General features: G+C 35.3%; 1 protein-coding gene and 1 long non-coding RNA gene across 13 annotated transcripts in view; both read left to right on the plus strand.

The window, feature by feature from the left end:
- The window catches only part of DENND6A (DENN domain containing 6A), a 53,537-nt gene extending 48,745 nt beyond the window's left edge, over positions 1 to 4,792 (plus strand). For 9 of the 12 annotated variants that reach the window (XM_036430759.2, XM_045579022.1, XM_036430758.2 and 6 more), the window contains 3 exons: positions 169 to 271; positions 1,435 to 1,509; positions 2,606 to 4,792. In XM_036430759.2, the coding sequence (XP_036286652.1) occupies positions 169 to 271; positions 1,435 to 1,509; positions 2,606 to 2,737 (310 nt within the window). In that variant the 3' untranslated portion in view covers positions 2,738 to 4,792. The remainder of the gene's footprint in view (positions 1 to 168; positions 272 to 1,434; positions 1,510 to 2,605) is intronic. The other 3 variants (XM_036430760.2, XM_036430762.2, XM_036430761.2) reach the window with 3 other exon arrangements.
- Positions 4,793 to 7,263: 2,471 nt separating this feature from the next.
- Positions 7,264 to 14,988, plus strand: LOC118715097. The gene is made up of 3 exons (XR_004986772.2): positions 7,264 to 7,851; positions 10,229 to 10,231; positions 13,826 to 14,988. It is a non-coding gene; the product is annotated as an uncharacterized LOC118715097 (long non-coding RNA).
- Positions 14,989 to 17,834: the final 2,846 nt, after the last annotated feature.

Below are 17,834 nucleotides of genomic sequence, written 5' to 3' on the forward strand. Positions count from 1 at the left end.
TACAGTTTTGTTTTTGAGAAGAAAAAACAAAAAGCTGGACTTGAATTTATATTCTTTTATTAAAAGTTAAATTGTTTCACATGGTTCTTCCAGCTATAGGTAGGAAAAGTATTGAAAGAGGAAGTAAGTCATAATCAAACTTTGCTGTTTTAAATTTTATTTTTATAGGCATTTCCTAAAATCACCAAATTTTGATGGTTGGTTTAAGACCCGACGGAAGGAAATGACCCAGAAATTGGAGGCACTCCATCTAGAAGCTCTTTGTAAAGAGGTTAGAGAACTGCATGTTTGTGTGATATTAACATTTATTGGGGGGAAAAAAAGATAAAGTTATCCTTAGAAGCTAGGAGGATATAACTAGTAATAGCTAACTCTTGTGCTATATATGCCAAGGAATGTATAAGGTGCTCTATGTGGAAAATCTTAATTTTCACAACACTTCGTTGAAGTAGGTGTGTTATGATCTGCATTATGGGACACCTGAGGGTTATTACGTTAAGTGACTTGCTTCTGATCACATTACTGTTAAGTAGGGGAGTTAGCAGTGAGCCAAAATCCACTTGCATTGGCTCATAAGAGCTGACTGTACATCTCTTCCGTGTTCTGCATTCAGTGATCTCAGGTTAGTAGTTTAAAATTGACTACAGTGGAAGTATTATACCACAGAAATTGGCAAATGCTACAAACCCTTTTTTTTTTTGGTTGTTAAATATTTTCCAGCATACCACTGGATGGAGTCAGGATCCAAATTTTTTCCAGCATGCCTTTTTAACCTCTTGCAGTTACTATTAATATTTTCCCCTATATTTGGACTGACTTTATATTCTATAATATATTACCATACTATTTTAAATTAAGTGAAAAGACATAGGATAGTCTAATTCTCATTTGTATTTAGTTTGAGGTGGGCTAGCCTCAGTGTTAACTTTCTAATCATAAACTCACAGTGATTGTGATTTTAAGAGGAGTATGATGAAGACAACCATAAATAAGTCCAGTAAGAGCTTATTTGAAGATGTGAAGTTTACATTCAGTATTATATTCATGTTCACAGTTTTCTTCACTTTTTAGCCAATGTTCTTTATAAATTAAAATCTTCACTATTAGTGGGGGTAGGTAGTACTGATTGTACTTTGAATTGCACTTTTGTTTTTTATGATTGATCTAAAAGGGCTGCCTTAGAAAGAATGTTCTTACATTTTATTTTACTGACAGATATTCAATAATTGTTCTGGCTAATATTGAAAATTATTTAATTAACATTGTTAGAATATCATGTACAGAATTATTTTTGTGCTGTCATGCTGTATCTGGGATAAATACCCTGTTCTCTTTTTTGTTTCTGTCCTTCTCAGGAGTTTTATCTTTTGAAATAGTGTGGTTTGAGGATAATTTTGAGCACTTAACTGAAATAGGATTTGTTTGTTTTTCTAGGATTTACTTCTCTGGACCCAGAAACACACAGAAGTAGAAACAGTAGACCTTGTATTGAAGCTAAAAAGTAAGCTGGTATGTAGCCGAAACAGCCAAAGATCTGTGAAGATGTTTTCTTCATATTTGAGGTGACAGTCCATGATGTGACACAGATGTAACCTTTTTATTTATTTTGAATTTTTAATTTATTTTATTTATTTACATCATCTTGTTGTTCCACTTATTTATGCTTCCATTGGCTCATTCTTTTAAATATTTCCCCCATATGTTTTTATTGAATTCAGAGAGAGGAAGGAAGAGGGAAAGAGAGATAGAAATATCAATAACGAGAGAGAATCATCCATTGGTTGCCTCCTGCACACCCCCTCCTGGGAATCGAGCCCACAACCTAGGCATGTGCTTTGACCCAGAATCGAACTGTGACTTCCTGGTTTATGAGTAGACAATTAACCACTGAGCAACACCAGCCAGGCCATTGGTACATTCTTGAAGATGCCCTGCTTGGAGATTGAACTTTTATGTATCGGGATGATGCTCTAACCAACTGAACTGCCTGGTTAGAGCACAGACGTTATCTTTTTAAATGAGAGGACTTGAGATTGATAGTAGACTTGATTGAAAATACTTGATATCTGAAGCAGATCATAATGATATCCTTCTGCCTAAGATGGTTCTCTCTCATCTTTGATGTTTCTATCTCTCCCTCTCCCTTCCTCTCTGTGAAATCAATAAAAACATATGGGGAAAAAATTTTAAAAGAATCCACCAGTGAAAGCATAAATAAGTGGAACAACATATTGCTGCTTCTCTAAAGTAAATAAATAAAATAAATTAATAGAAAATAAATAAAAAGGTTACATCTGGGTCACATCATGGACCGTCACCTATATTTTAAAAGTATTTACATGGAGTCTAATGTGCGCTACAAAATATTGTCACTTATATTAATACCACATGATAGGTGTTACGTATTATCAATTTACATGGAAGTTTTTTTATTAAACTCAAACAATATATTGTTTAAATGGCATGTTCTTTTTTTTCACAGTTTCTGTAAATTCTGATTGAAGTGTCCAAATCATTAGACTATTAACAATGTTTATTTAGAAAACATAATGTATTAATACAGACTCAGAGGATAATTTAAATGCTTCCAAATTTTCTTGTACAGTTGCAGGCTGATCGAGAGCACTTACCTGTGAAACCTGAAACTATGGAAAAGTTACGGGGACACATAGACGCAATTATCTTAGCATTGCCAGAGGACCTACAAAGCATCCTGCTCAAAACAAGCATGACGTGATATTTGCCAGGGTTTTCCAGCCAGAAAGGACTGTGTGTGCATCAGGAAGCATACTGACATTTCACCTGGACGCACAAAGGAGATCTGGAGAAGAAAAGAGCTGTAATGCTAGCTACAGGGTAGAAAGACTATACTGACTTTTTTAGTGCATTATTTTAAAAAATGGCTATCTGTGGTGGTTCCACTTTAATACTGAAACGCCGAAATGCATTTCTATATTTTAAATCATGTTTTAAAGTGCTCTTATGAGAGACCTGTGGGACCATCAGTATAAGTGATTCTAAACTGCAGTGCTGGCATTGCAGATTTTTTTTTAAATTGGTGCTGTTTTGCCCAATCATGTTAAAACTCAGGGGGATATAAAAATAACATTTACACTGGTTACCTTCTTAAGAAGGCAAGGACTGAACTGTCTGACTGTAGTTAGAAGTAACTAATGCTTTTGTAGTGCCTTCCATTGACGTACATATTTCACAAAATCTGGCTGCTAGTCTTGAAGCTTTTTCTTAATTATGATATGTAATTATATAAGACATACTTTTGCATAATAATTGCTTAAAAACATGTTTTTGACTCCCATCATGTTTAGTAGTGGCATGGTATCCTTCTTCCTCCCCCTCCCCAATGGTCATGACATTTCATTATTTTCTATACTATTTTCAAATTTAATTTTATTAGTTTCTACAAAGGCAAGAAGGCATCTAATATTAATTATGGAAGAGTTAATTTCCTCTTACCCTTTACTAATTGGTTTCTGTTTAAGTTAATTAGCTTGGATGTTTTTCAAAAACATTCTAATAATAAATCTCATAATCAGCTATTTTTTTGAACTGAGCTATTCTTATTTCAAAGGCATTAATAAACCTTTTATGTGGTAGTTATTTGAGTCACTATAAGATTGATTTTTCAGCATTATTTGTTTGTTAGGGTTCCCTCCCCTTGAATTTATATTTCTCGGAACACTTTCTCTACTGTGTTTGACATGGGAACTTTGCCTGAATCACTGTTACAGCTATTTTGTAGTTTGTTTCTGTTCTGTTTTGTTTTTACTACCTTGCCAAAAACAGAAGATCATAGTTTGGTTTATTCTACCAAAGTTGTTTGGTTTATGTTTGAATAGGAGTGTCCTGCAAAAGCCAGTATTTTAAGGCACACATGACATAGCACATATGTAAATAGCTGCATCTTGAATTACCGTCTAAGTATCCAAACTTGTTTGTAAAAGAAATGGCTTTGGAAGCTATCCTTTTCTGTTAATATAACTACTAAGTGCACTCTCTATCCAAGGAAGGCTCTTTGTGTTTGTAACTGTGGTCTTATACAGTCTCTCAAAGCATACCTCAAAGTCATAGAGAGAATATGGCATTTGAAAAAAATCATTTGCCTCAGATCATATGAGTTATTTTGTGAAACAATAATTATCCTTATGGAAAAGACAACTGCTTTTAAATTTCATATCTTTCTGGGAACCTTATTTAGGTATAAATGGTCATCTTATTTTTCAAAAGGTGTATTTTAATAATCTCACAATTTATATGCAGTGTGTGACTAGAATTTGAAAGTTGTTAGTGTCATATCAAGGATCTTTTAAATTATACCACTACAGATGTATCATTTCAAGTTTATTTTGCATAGCTAAAGAGTATCAAAGGCTGCCAATTAGCATAATAATTATCTTTATATTTACTGTATTTAACTAAAACCGAACAAATGTTGAAAATCCTATGATACATAACCTGGTTTATCTATTAATTTCGAATTACTTGTAAAAAATAATTTAAAATTTCATTGGGAACCTGAGAAAGACTGACTGATCACTTCATTTTTTGTGTGGTTTTCAGAGTTGTTTCCCCACCCTTCCCCCCCTTTTTTTGGGAGACATTGCTAAGATCTAAAATCTGCCATTTAATGTTTATCTCCACCAGCATCAGAAGAAATCCCTGCTTCAGGGTGTTAAGTAATGCCTAGTGCCTTCTGTTTTCAGTGATAAAGATATTTTGTGAAGGCATTTTTGGTCATTACTCAAAACTGAATTAAAGGCCTTTGATTTTAAAATACTTGAATATCTTGTGTTATTTCTGAGTAAGGTTGGAATGCTTGAAAAAATGCACTGTAAATGAAATGTGTATTATGTGGTTCCTTTTACATTCTAAAGTACTTGTTTAAATTCAAATGAAAACCTTCTTCTTGTTCACTTTACTATGAACAGGTGAATAGTCCAGTTTAATAATATTGTAGATAGATCAACTAAGTGATCTCATAGTCTTCTTATCAATGTATTGATTATGAAATGTCCTGATGAAAAATGTTTAGCTTAATAATCTAGGTATTGTTAGATTGTCCTTTGTCACCTTTTCTAACTTTAAATCTCAAATTACTTTTATTTCTTCCTTTCTAAAAGTGGCAAGTTATAATACAGTTCTTTGGATTTTAATTTATTTATTAAGTTAATAAGTGTGGCTCAGCAGTTGAGCATTGACCCAAGTACTAGGAGGTTGCCAGTTTAATTCCCAGTCAGGGCACATGCCCAGGTTGCAGGCTCGATCACCAGTGGGGGTTTTGCAGGAGACAGCCAAATGATGATGCTCCTCTTTCATCAGTATTTCTATGTCTCTGTCCTTCTCCCTTCCTTTCTCTCTAAAAATCACTAAAAACATTTTGAAATAATAATTAAAAATATATTGGATATCACTCCTTTTTAAAGTTACTGGGTAATATCCTTCAAATGATACTATAAAATGTTTTAGTATATTTAAAAGATATCATTAAAATATTGTCCTTTTATTTTTTCTTTCTCATACCAATTCATTTGTTTTTATACACCCAAATTTTACTAACTTGCAAAGATTAGTCCTCTAAAAACAGATAATTGAGTAAGACAGAAAGCTCTAAGTATGGATAAATGTTATTTAAAAAATAAAATATATTCAATAATGACTAAATTTTGAGTTATTTGATAATGCTTCATATATCTAAAATATGTTTATATGCCATTTACAACTTGGTTGAATTGTGGTATTATACAAAAAGAAATCAGCACTTGTTAATAAAAGAAAATCTAGGAAAATTTTCTAATTACAATTTTCTGTTTGTTTGAAATAGATACTAGTTATTTGATACAAGATACAGAATCATGATTTCTAAAATTTTCTTTTAAAAAATATTTTTATTCATTTCAGAGAAGGGAGAGGGAGAGAGAGATATAGAAGCATCAGTGATAAGAAGAATCATTGATTGGCTGCATCTTGCATGTCCCTCACTGGGAATCAATCAAGCCTGCAACCTGGGTATGTGCACTGACCAGGAATTGAACCGTGGCCTCCTGGTTCATAGGTGGACATTGAACCGCTGAGCCATGCTGGTTGGGCATGATTCCTAAAATTTAACCAATTTTAGAAAAGCAACTTTTAACTTGACGATTGGTTAATGAAATAGGTTTATGTTTATTTTGCAGTAATAACATTGCCTATCACAAGGGCTTCTTAAGGTATACACAAATGTTGAGGGGGAAAAAAGATGGCAGTAGAATTCTAATGTATCCTATTTCCAAGTGTTATTACTTTGCTTTGAACACCACCAACCTTTCTCTGCTACCCATTACTTGAATGACTTTCTCCAAATTAAGGTTAGTGTTGTCTAGTAATCATAGGTTTCATTCCATTTTACTAGCGTCATTACTAGGCTTGGGTTCTTTTGTTTATTGCCTTCTCATTTATTTTTTTATCATACCATTTCAGCTTAGCCATTAGAAAGCTAAACTCTGTGAATCCTTCATCTTATTTCCTGTCTCATGTTTTTTCATAGCCACCAGTCTGAATACATTCTACCTAATAAAGAGGGAATATGCTAATTGACTACCCTGCCCTCAAAGATGGCGGTACCCACAGCCAATAAGGAGGGGATATGCTAATTGCTGCCACACCCTCAAAAATGGTGGCACCCACAGGCATAAGATGGCAGTGCCTTGTCCCCTCAGCCGGCTGGCGCGCCTGCCTCCAGAGTCCCCCAGTTCCCTCAGCCCTCCAGCCGCCCAGGGCCGCCTGAGGCTCAGGTAACCAGGGCTAGCCGAGGCTTGTGTTGCCTGCAGTGGCAGCAGCAGAGGTGTGATGGGGCATCACGTTCCCCTGATTGCTGGGTCGCCTCCTGCCCCTCAGAATTCCCAGACTATGAGAGGGGACAGGTCAGGCTGAGAGACCCCTCTCAGTTGATATTTATACTGATCTTTTTTATTGCATTATTTCTCACTAAGTTTTGTTTTAGTGTCATGCCATAAATTCTGATGTTTTATATTTCTTTTCATTCAGTTCAGAATACCTTATTTCCTTTTGGATTTCCTTGATCCATGGATTATTTAGAAATGTTAATTACTTATCCAAATAGTTGTATATCTTCTAATTAAATTTTTTTAAATTTTATTTTTGATTTCAAAGAGGAAGGGAGAGAGAAAGAGAGAAACACCAATGATGAGAGAGAATCATTGATCAGATGCCTCCTACATGCCATCCACTGGGGATCAAGCCCACAAACCCAGGCATGTGCCCTGACTAGGAACTGAACCATGCATGACCTCTTAGTTCATAGGTCGATGCTCACCCACTGAGCCACACCAGCCAGGTGCCAAAATTTTTTTGTTACTGATTTCTAATTTTATTACACGGTGGCTTGAGAACATACTTATTATGATTTGAATCCTTGTAACTTTATAAAGATTTGTTTTATGGCCCAGGATATGGTTTATCTTGGTAAATGTTCTGGGTACACTTGTGAATAATGTATATTTTGCTGTTGTTGGGTGGAATATTTTTTAAAGGTTAGGTCAAGTTTGTTTATGTCCTTGCTGTTTTCTTTTTTTTTTTTTTAATATTTTTTTTTTTTATTATTTCAGAGAGGAATGGAGAGGGAAAGATAGAAACATCAGTGATGAGAGGAAATCATTGATTGGCTGTCTCCTGCATGCCCCCTACTGGGGATCAAGCCCATAACCCGGGCTTTGTGCCCTTGACCAGAATCAAACCCGGGATCCTTCAGTCTGCAGGCTGACACTCTATTCACTGTGCCAAACTGACTAGGGCTGCCCTTGCTGATTTTCTGCCTACTTGTTCTACAATATAATAGTTAGAGGTTAGTAAAATCTTTTGATTATAATTGTAGATTTGTATATACTTTGTTCTGAAATCTACGTGGTGTGATATTAATAGAACTCCAGCTTTCTTTTGACTAGTGTTAGCATGGCATAGCTTTTTCATCACTTTATTCTTAACCTATTTGTGTCTTTATATTTAAAATTTTTTCTTGTAGGTAACATAGTTCTTGCTTTCTTAACCAATCAGGCAAAATTTGCTTTTTAATTTACACCATTTACAATGAATATGATTAATATGGTTAGATTTGAATCTATTATCTTGCTATGTTTTCTGTTTGTCCTATCTTATGTTTATTTCCCTTTTCCTTCTTATCTGATTTATTTTGAACCAATAGAATATTTTTATGATGTCATGTCTTCTTTGTGAGATTACTAGGTATAATACTTCATTATTTTAAGGTTTGTAGTACAATATACATTTTTAACTTACCGGATTACCTCCAGTGATATTATGCCATTTAATGTATAGAATAAGAATGTACAATAGTATACTTTTTCTTTGCAGACTTTATATTATTGTTCATGAGTTTTACATGTTATAAATTCCATAATACATTATTTTTGTTTAATTTTTTAAAGTTTTAAATAGTAAGAAAAATTCTTGCATATACATTCTTATATTGAACCTTTTCAGTGTTTTTATTTCTCTGCAAAGATCAGTATGGTATAATTTTCCTTAGAGCTGAAGAACTTCATTTAAACATATTTTGTAGTTGAGATTTGCTGACAATGCATTCTTTCAACTTTTGTGGTCTGAAAATATCTTTATTTTGCCTTCTTTTTCAAATGTGTTTTTGCTGGATATAGATTTCTAGGCTGTCCCCCTTTTTCAGTATTTTAGAATGTTGCTCCACTGTCTTTTTACTTGTATATTTCCAGGAAGAAGTATGTCATATTATCTTGGTTTCTGGGTAGTTAGTTAATAAGTCTGTTTTCCTCTGGCTCTTTTAAGATTTTTTTTAATCACTAATTTTGAGTTATTAAATAATAATATGCTTTGGTATAGTTTTATTCATGTTTCTTGGGCTTTTAACTCACTGGGTTTCTTGATCTTGGATATACAGTTTTATAGTTGTCATTAAAGTTGGAAATTTTTTGGCCATTATTTTTTCAGCTATTTTTTCTGTCCTCTGTCCAACCCTTCTTTCAGTTACTCATGTATTAGACTGCTTGAAGTCCTACAGCTCACTGATGCTTTTCCTGTTTCTTATTTACTCTTTTTATTAACTTTTGGAGAGTTTCTATTGCTGTGCCTTTAAGTTCATTTATCTTTCCTCCCGTATTGTCTAGTCTGCCATTAATCCCATCTGTTATTTGTTCTCTCAGACATTGTAGTTTTTATTTCCAAAAGCTCGGTTTGTGTTTATGTCTTCCATGTTTCTGCTTGAGATAATATCTGTGTCGGTTCTGAGTTGGTTTCCATGATTATCTCATTATTATGGGCCACGTGTTTCTGCCTCTTTGCATGCCTTATCTTAGGTTAGATGCCAGACTTTTACCTTATTGGGTGTTGGATATTTTTGCATTCTTATACATCTTTTTGAGCTTTGTTCTAGATTGCAGTTAATTTTTGTCAGGCCCAAAACAGCGCTCAGTCTAGAATTATTCTTCACTACTGAGGCAAGACCTTCTTGAGTACTTTGCCCACTGTCCCATGAATTGTGAGTTTTTTCAACCTGGCTGGTGGGAATAGGCATTGTTCCCAACCAAGCCTGGGCCCTGTTCCATTTGATCCTTTCTTATGGTTCTGGGCATACAGTTTCCTCATATGCATGAACTAATCAGTACTTTGCTGAATCTTTTAGGGGAACCCTCTGCAGATTTCTTTCTGTACAGGGGCTTTTTCTTTCTGTGCTCTTTGTAATTCTTTCCTAAAGTTTGGTTTCCCCAGACTGTCAGCTCAGAGTTTACCAAGCTCCCCCTCCGCTCCCTCTTTCTATGCTGTGGCCTAGGAAGATTCTCGGGACATTAAACAGGCAATCTCAGGCTAAGTGCTCAATGCATTGGTTTTCTGTCTTTAGGAATCATTGCCCTGTACTGCCTGGTGTTCACTGTCTTCAAAAACCATTGTTTCTGCCGGGACCGGTTTGGCTCAGTGGATAGAGTGTCAGCCTGCGGACTGAAAGGTCCCGGGTTCGATTCCGGTTAAGGGCATGTACCTTGGTTGCAGGCACATCCCCGGTAGGGGGTGTGCAAGAGGCAGCTGATCGATGACTCTCTCTCATCAGTGTTTCTGACTCTCTGTCCCTCTTTCTTCCTCTCTGTAAAAAATCAATAAAATATATATATATTTTAAATCATTGTTTCTTATATTTTATTTGTTTTGTTTTGTTTTCATTTTATGTGAGAAGGTAAATCTGGTCAGTGTAACTTGATCTTGACTATTGATAGAAGCAAAAAGTCCAGCAATCTGATTTTAACAAGCCCTCCACGTAATTCTGACACATGTTAAAGTTTAAGAACCATATAGATAAATAAATTTAATATTAGGTGATTACTCACTAACATTATAAATCATTTGCATGAAGACAGAATTATATGAGCCAGTAAATCTAATTTTTGGAGAAAAACACACACTTGTTTGTAAATCCTCTCATTCCTATGTTTCCCCCCCCCCTTTTTTTATTGCTTACGGTATTATATATCTTCCCATTGCCCACCCCATACCCTACTCCCTTACAGCCCTCACCCTCCAGTGTCTTACGTCCATTGGTTATGCTTATATGCATGCATACAAGTCCTTCAGTTGATTTATCTCCCCCCTCCCCAACCTTCCTGCTTAATTTGATAATCTGTTTGATGCTTTACTGCCTCTGTATCTATCTTTTTGTTCATCAGGTTATAATGTTTTTTTTTATTATCCATAAATGAGTAAGATCATGTGGTATTTTTCTTTCATTGATTTCTATATTTTGTAGCACTGAAAATGTCAAACATTTCAATTACTGTAAGACATTTCAAATATGTATACAGATAGAGATTTGGGCAAGGAGAGGAAGAATTTGTAAAATAACCTTATTTCATTAATGTTGCTATGGTACAAAGTGGTCTTTTAGCTTTACCCTATCTAATGATTTCTCTAGCCATGAAACTATTATAAATGTTAGATGGTAAATACAAATCTTACTAGAATTAGTGGCCTCAAGATATATTCTTCTCATAAAATCTTTCTGCTTTAAAGAATTCAGAAAAAGGAAAAAAAAGAGTACTAGTTCTTCTGGAAGCTAGGAATGTGATTGCTCTGAATCCTTCAAAGGAAACGAGTCGGGGAGTCATATTCTTTTAAATATATATTTTACTGATTTTTTACAGAGAGGAAGGGAGAGGGATAGAGTTAGAAACACTGATGAGAGAAAAACATTGATCAGCTGCCTCCTGCGCACCCCCCACTGAGGATGTGCCGGCAACCAAGGTACATGCCCTTGACCGGAATCGAACCTGGGACCTCCCAGTCCACAGGCCGATGCTCTATCCACAAGCCAAACCGGTTTTGACAAGGAGTTATATTCTTATTTTTAAAAAGTTGCCTGCCAGAAACTAAAACAGGTTAAGGGGGAATATTTTAAGTTAAGGAAGTAGGTGAATGTTGACTTAGTCAAGTCAGGCAGACTTTATACTCTTCCATGTTAGCAGTGTTTACCCAAATTATTAAAAAGCAAATAAAACACTCCTAGGAAAGATGAGGGCATAGATCCATCCACTTATACAGACTTTCCCACAATATCAAATGGAATAAAACTTTTAAAATAAAGAACTAGTAAAAGGCACTGAAACTAGGGCCAGGTCTTAACCTCATGGCAGAGGCTTAAGTGGCTGAGAAGTACCAGATTGGGCAAAATCAGAGACTCAGGGAATTCACATACCACCCCTCTCTTGAGACAGAAAATGGGTGAATAAGACTCTTCATAGAAGCACAGGTACTCTTTCACTATTGCAGGTAAATAACAATGTCCAGAGAACGTGAACTTTAAACAAGATCAGTGATGAGTTGTCAGAAGATGAGATAAAAATGGAGCTTACAGAGGTTAGGGTGGGGTGGGGAATAAGGGCAAAAATTACACTATTATACAACAAGTGGACTAGAAATAGCTGAGTAGTCCTTGCAGAGAACAAAGGAAATGGCATGGATTAAATTGTTTAGAGGATTAAATGGGATATAAGTACAATGCTTGGCAGATAGTAAGTGTTCAATAACATTGATTGTTGCTAGTAAATATTAGCATTATTTTAGAACACATACTCTCAAGTGCTTTGAAAATGTCAAAAGAAGTTATACAGTTTACTTAAGAAGCTGCCCAAGGTCTAATTTGAATGGGACATAAACAATCAACAAAGACACTACATTATTAAATTTAAAGGACTGGAACAAAAATATACAAAAGATGTGGTACATTTTCACAACGGAATACTATGCAGATATAAAAAAGAAGGATCTCTTACCCCTTGAGACAGCAGGGAGGGACCTGGAGAGTATGATGCTAAGTGAAATAAGCCAGTCAGAGAAAGACAAGTATCACATGATCTCACTTAATATGTGGAATCTGACAAAATAAACTGATGTATAAAATAGATCCAGAGACATGGAAACAGACTAACAAATCTCAGAGAGAAGGGGGTGGAGGAGCAGTGGGAAGAGATTAACCAAAGAATTTATATACATATATGCCTAACCCATGGAATCGACAATAGTATGGTAGAGGCTGGCTGTGTGTGTGTGTGAGGGAGGGATTAATGGATGGGAAAAAGGGAACATCTGTTATAGTTTCAACAGTAAAGATTTTAAAAATTGGATAAGAACATAATCCCTAGTGTAGTGTGTTATTTATGAGCACATTCTTTAACATAACATTTTCCTCAAATTTGTTAAGATTAAATGAAGTGTAGGACTTAGTACATGACAAGTGATTAATAAACAATAGCATTTTCCCCGTTCTGGGACTCAATTTTCTCATTTTAAAAAATAAAGTATTATTAAGTATAATGATTAAGGGTACTGACATCAGAAGACGTGTTCTTACCTCAGTTCTGCTTATTATATGAGACTTTGGGCAGGTTACTTAACCTCTCTGACCCTGACTTTCCCATACAGACATTTTAGTTGGCCATTAACATCCTGTTTTATAACTTCCATTAGCCACTTAATAAGTAGTAACCTCTTAAATGGAAATTTGAAAATTTATCTTTTTATTTTTGGTTTAGGATTAAGTAAAGAGAAAACATGAGTTAAAATTTAGAAGGTGGCAATTGATTTTCATTTGTCTTGAGAAACAGTTTGAAATTGTCTTAAGGAATTTTATATAAAACTGAAAAATTATTTTAAGGACGTCTATATAAAACTGAAAACACAAAGGCTACTTAAAGACTACAGATTTTTTTTTAATCTAGAAAGCTTCCAAAATGTAATTTTAAGTTACTCATCTGTTAAGCAACTCTTCACTTGTATCTCCAATACAAAGGAAGATTCTTCTCAAAGAAGACAGTCTGTAATTGCATTTAACTTAAAAAAAAAAAAAAAAAAAAAAGATTAACTAGGAAAATGTGGGGGTCTCTCAGGTAATTGTGACTCTTGAAGTTATTACAAAATAAATAGTATTTTGCTTCACCCGGGTAATTAATAAACATTTCTATTAAATTGCTTAAACAGTTTAAAAGTATTGAATATAAGTGCAGAAACAGATTGCTTTCCCTTTGCATTTCTTGGTGGTTTTCTTTAAATGTTGTATATTTAATTACATTTAATTTTTGGAAAGTTTTTTAAAAGGCAGGATAAACTCATTGTAGAGTCCAAAATAGCTTTACCTTATGCACCTGAATAAGGAAGTTTTTGCTCTGGATTGCCCAGGGTCACTACTGAGAAATGAGTTTCTATAGGTTAGTTCTACCAAATGGAGCTTTACTCAACAGGCTGTCAATACAGAATAGCTTATGCTTTTTGAACTTGGCAGGTTTTTCTTATTCAACCCCATTCTGCAGAATGCACCAGTTGGAACAAGCAACTACGGAACACCTAAGATGACACTGTTAGGAAAAAAGATTAAATCTTTATCCTGGCAATGGGTCTAATTTCTCTCCTAATTTATCATTGTGAATTTATAAAATGTAGCAAAGCAAAAGCAAGATTAGAATATCTGGGCTAGTGATCAGTGAGGGAAACAAAGGGAGATTTAAATATTTTTTAAAAGATTGATGCTTCCAGTTTTATCCATTACAGATAATTCTGTAATGAACTTCTTACAATTAGCACATAGCAAACTTGAGGGAAATTTTCATTATAACAAATTACTGGGAGTGGAGTTTTTAATCAAAGAGTATACATGTTTTACAATTTGACAGATAAGTTAAATAAGTTACCTTACAGGCATACAATGGAATGCAACCCTTAAAAAGAATGAGTTAAATCTAAAGTACTGCTATTTTTAAATGTCCACAGTATATTATTAAATCATAAAAGGAGTTACTTCACTCTGTAAAATTCCATTAATGTAAGATGTTAGTATTTCAGAGAGGAAAATCTGGAAGAATTTATGTCAAACACTGATTAACTCATTCATCAAATTTGGAGATTACTTTCTACATTATGTAAGTAGTGCATGGATAAATTCATCTTGTGAAAATAAATTTAATACAGATGCACAAACACTGTACCAAAATGTTTAAAAAGTTTTATTCATAAAAGCCCAAAACTTTAAACAATTCAATGCTCATCAACTGGTGAATGAATAGAAAAATTTGGTATCTCCACACAATGGATACTACTTAGCAATAAAGGAAAAAAACTATTGATGCATAATATAACTTGGATTAATCTCAAAATCATTATGCGAGGAGAAAGAAGCCACACACAAAAGACTACATACCATATGATTTCATTTATATGAAATTCTGGAAAGGGCAAATATATAGTATTAGCAGATCAATGGTGGGCCAGGGGCTGGAAGTGAGGATAACTTATAAAGGAGTATGAAGGAACTTTTGGGGCAATAGATATGATTGATATCATGATTCTGGTGTTGGCTACATTACTATATACATTTGTTAAAGTTTATAAAATTGTATATTTAAAATATGTGAACTTTACTGCATGTAAATTTTATATGTATAGATTTTTTAAAATACCCACTTTATTTTTATTAATTTCAGAAAGGAAGAGAGAGATAGAAACATCAATGATGAGAGAATCTGCCTCCTGCAGGCCCCACACTGGGGACTGAGCCCATAACCCAGACATATACCCCTACCAGGAATCGAATTGTGATTTCCTGTATCATAGCTCAATCACTGAGCCAGGCTGGTTGGGCTTAATCAAGTGGATTTTTAAAGTACAGATAAAGCTCTCTTTTGACTACTACTCCCAAACCAGGTTCTCTCAGACTCTGGGAAGGCTCCCTCCTCTCTCTATACAGGTTAAACAGGTAACCACTAACTATCTCTGTTACAGATTATACTTCAAAGTTCTTGTGCATTTATACATAAACCCTGGGAAATCTACAATTTTATATTACTTTATAGTATTATCATTATTTGGCTTTTTCCATTAATTGTATCTTGGAGATCTTTTCATTAGGATTTATAGTTCTACATCATTCTAATTTTTGATAGTATCCCATAGAATAGATATACTATACTTTATTCACCAACTCTCTATTATTTAACCATATATGAGTGTCATTGTGTGCCAGATCCAGGGATCTGGATGCACTTATCAGGTAGAGATTAGAAGTGACAAAGTGAGGCATTGTGGGACTTTGTCTCCCAGTTTGCCTTACTAATGAAATATAAAAATGGACTAGCCATGGCTGGGTGATTCAGTTGGATGTTGTGATTCATCAAAAAGGTTGCGGGTTCAATTCTCATTCAGGGTGCATACCTAGGTTGTGGATTCACCCCTGGTCAGGGCGCTTACCAGGGAGGCAACCCAAGGATGGACATTTCTCTTACTGACGTTTCTCTCCTTCCCTCTTCCTCCCGCTCGCTCGCTCGCTCTCGCTCTCTCTCTCTCTCTCTCTCTCTCTCAAAAACAACACACACACATACATCCTTGGGTGAGGATTAAAAAACACTCACACAGACTAGAGTCCTGCCTTTTGGTTTGTTTTAAAAATTATTTTATTTTTTTGGTTAACAACTTTGCCATACAATTCCTCATTCAAAGTTTGTAATTCAATAGTTCCAGTAATTCATAGAGCCATGTAACCATCACCATCATCAAATCTAGATCATTTTCATCACCTCAAAAGGAAACCCTCCACCCTTTAGCTGTAATCCCCAAGCCTCCCATCCTCTCTAGCCCCAAGCAACCACAAATCTGTCTCCATAGATTTGCCTACTCTGAACTCTTCAAACAAATGGTATCAGGATATGTGGTCCTTTATGACTAGATTCCCCCGCACATACACACAGTATAAACTTCTCAAGGCTTATCTAGTTTGTAGTATACGTCAGTACTTTATTCCTTTTTGTTGTTGAATAATATTCATTGTATGAATGTACTACATTTTGTTTACTCACTAGTTGATGGACATTTGAGTCATTTCCACTTTGGGTTACTATATCCTAATAAAAGAGAAAATGCAAATTAACCCCACCTTCACTACACCCACAAGCTATGTCCACCAGCCAATCAGGGCGAGCATGCAAATTAACCCAGCCAAGATGGCGGTAAATTTGCATACCCAGGCCAGAGCGAAGACTGAAGGCAGTGTAGAAAGAAGCCAAGCATTGCAGAAGGGAGCGAAGCTGCAGAGAAGCAAGCAAGCAGGACGGTGGTGAAGGGAAACAGGCGGGGCAGGGAGAAGGGAGAGAAGCCCGTGGGGCTGCTGAGAAGGGAGGGAAGCAGGCAGGACAGCAGAGACCACAGCAGGAAGCCCTATTGCAGGAATCTTTGTGCAAGGGGCATCTAATATATATATAAAAACCTAAGTGACCTTCACTACCAGACAGTAGCCATGACGTGCACTGACCACCAGAGGGCAGACGCTTAACATAGGAGCTGCCCCTTGATGGTCATTGCCTGGGCCCACAGCCAACCTCCCTTGTCTGACACCCTCACCTCACCTGGCCCCATGATTGGGCCAGTCAGCCAACCTCGCGAAGTCCCCATCCACAACTGGTCAGATTGCTGGCCAGGTTGAAGGTCCCCACCCATGCACAAATTTGTGCACCAGACCTCTAGTTATGAATAATGCTGCTATGAATATTTGTGTACAGGATTTTGTATGGGTATGTTTTCATTTCTCTTGACTATATACCTAGGAGTGGAATTGCTGAGTCAAATGGAAAGTCTATGCTTAACTTTTTGAAAAACTACCAGACTGTTTCTATCTAAAGTTCTTTTACCATTTTGTTTCCATCAGCAGTGTATGAAGTTTCTGATTTATCTACATTCTTAACTCTAGTTATCTTTTTATTTTAGCCACCTTATTTAATATCAAGTTGGTATAACACTGTGGTTATGATTTGCATTCTCATAACTGAATGTTAAACTTCCTTTAAAAATCTTTATCTTTATTGTTGAAAGTATTTCAGATGTCCTCTTCTTAAAGGTTTAGACAAGTGGGCAAAAGGGTTTTCAATAGGTAATATTGTCTTAACTATGAAGAGCGGTTATGATTCTTTGAGTGGGAGTGATGTATCTAGAAATACTTCCAAGGGAGTTAAAATTGAAACAGATCTTTAGAACGGGCGAATATCCTAAACTACTAAAACAGTTGGGATCTATGGGGGAAGTGGCATAGATTACCGGGAACTTTTATTTTTTTTTCACAAGACGTATGACTTATTTTGAATCAGGAAAACATTAAGATCACAAATATTTTGAAAGTGAGAAGGCTTCCCACTTCCTCAACATAAGGAATCAATCTTACATGCTTCTGAGAGACGGTAGAAGCAAGCCTTCCTTGTTGGCTTCTCTTAAAAGCTGAATAATTGTTGAAAACAGGAGTTCTCTTGTCTTGA

Source organism: Pipistrellus kuhlii, unplaced genomic scaffold (assembly GCF_014108245.1).
Source record: "Pipistrellus kuhlii isolate mPipKuh1 unplaced genomic scaffold, mPipKuh1.p scaffold_m20_p_11, whole genome shotgun sequence".
Classification (NCBI taxonomy): Eukaryota; Metazoa; Chordata; class Mammalia; order Chiroptera; family Vespertilionidae; genus Pipistrellus; species Pipistrellus kuhlii.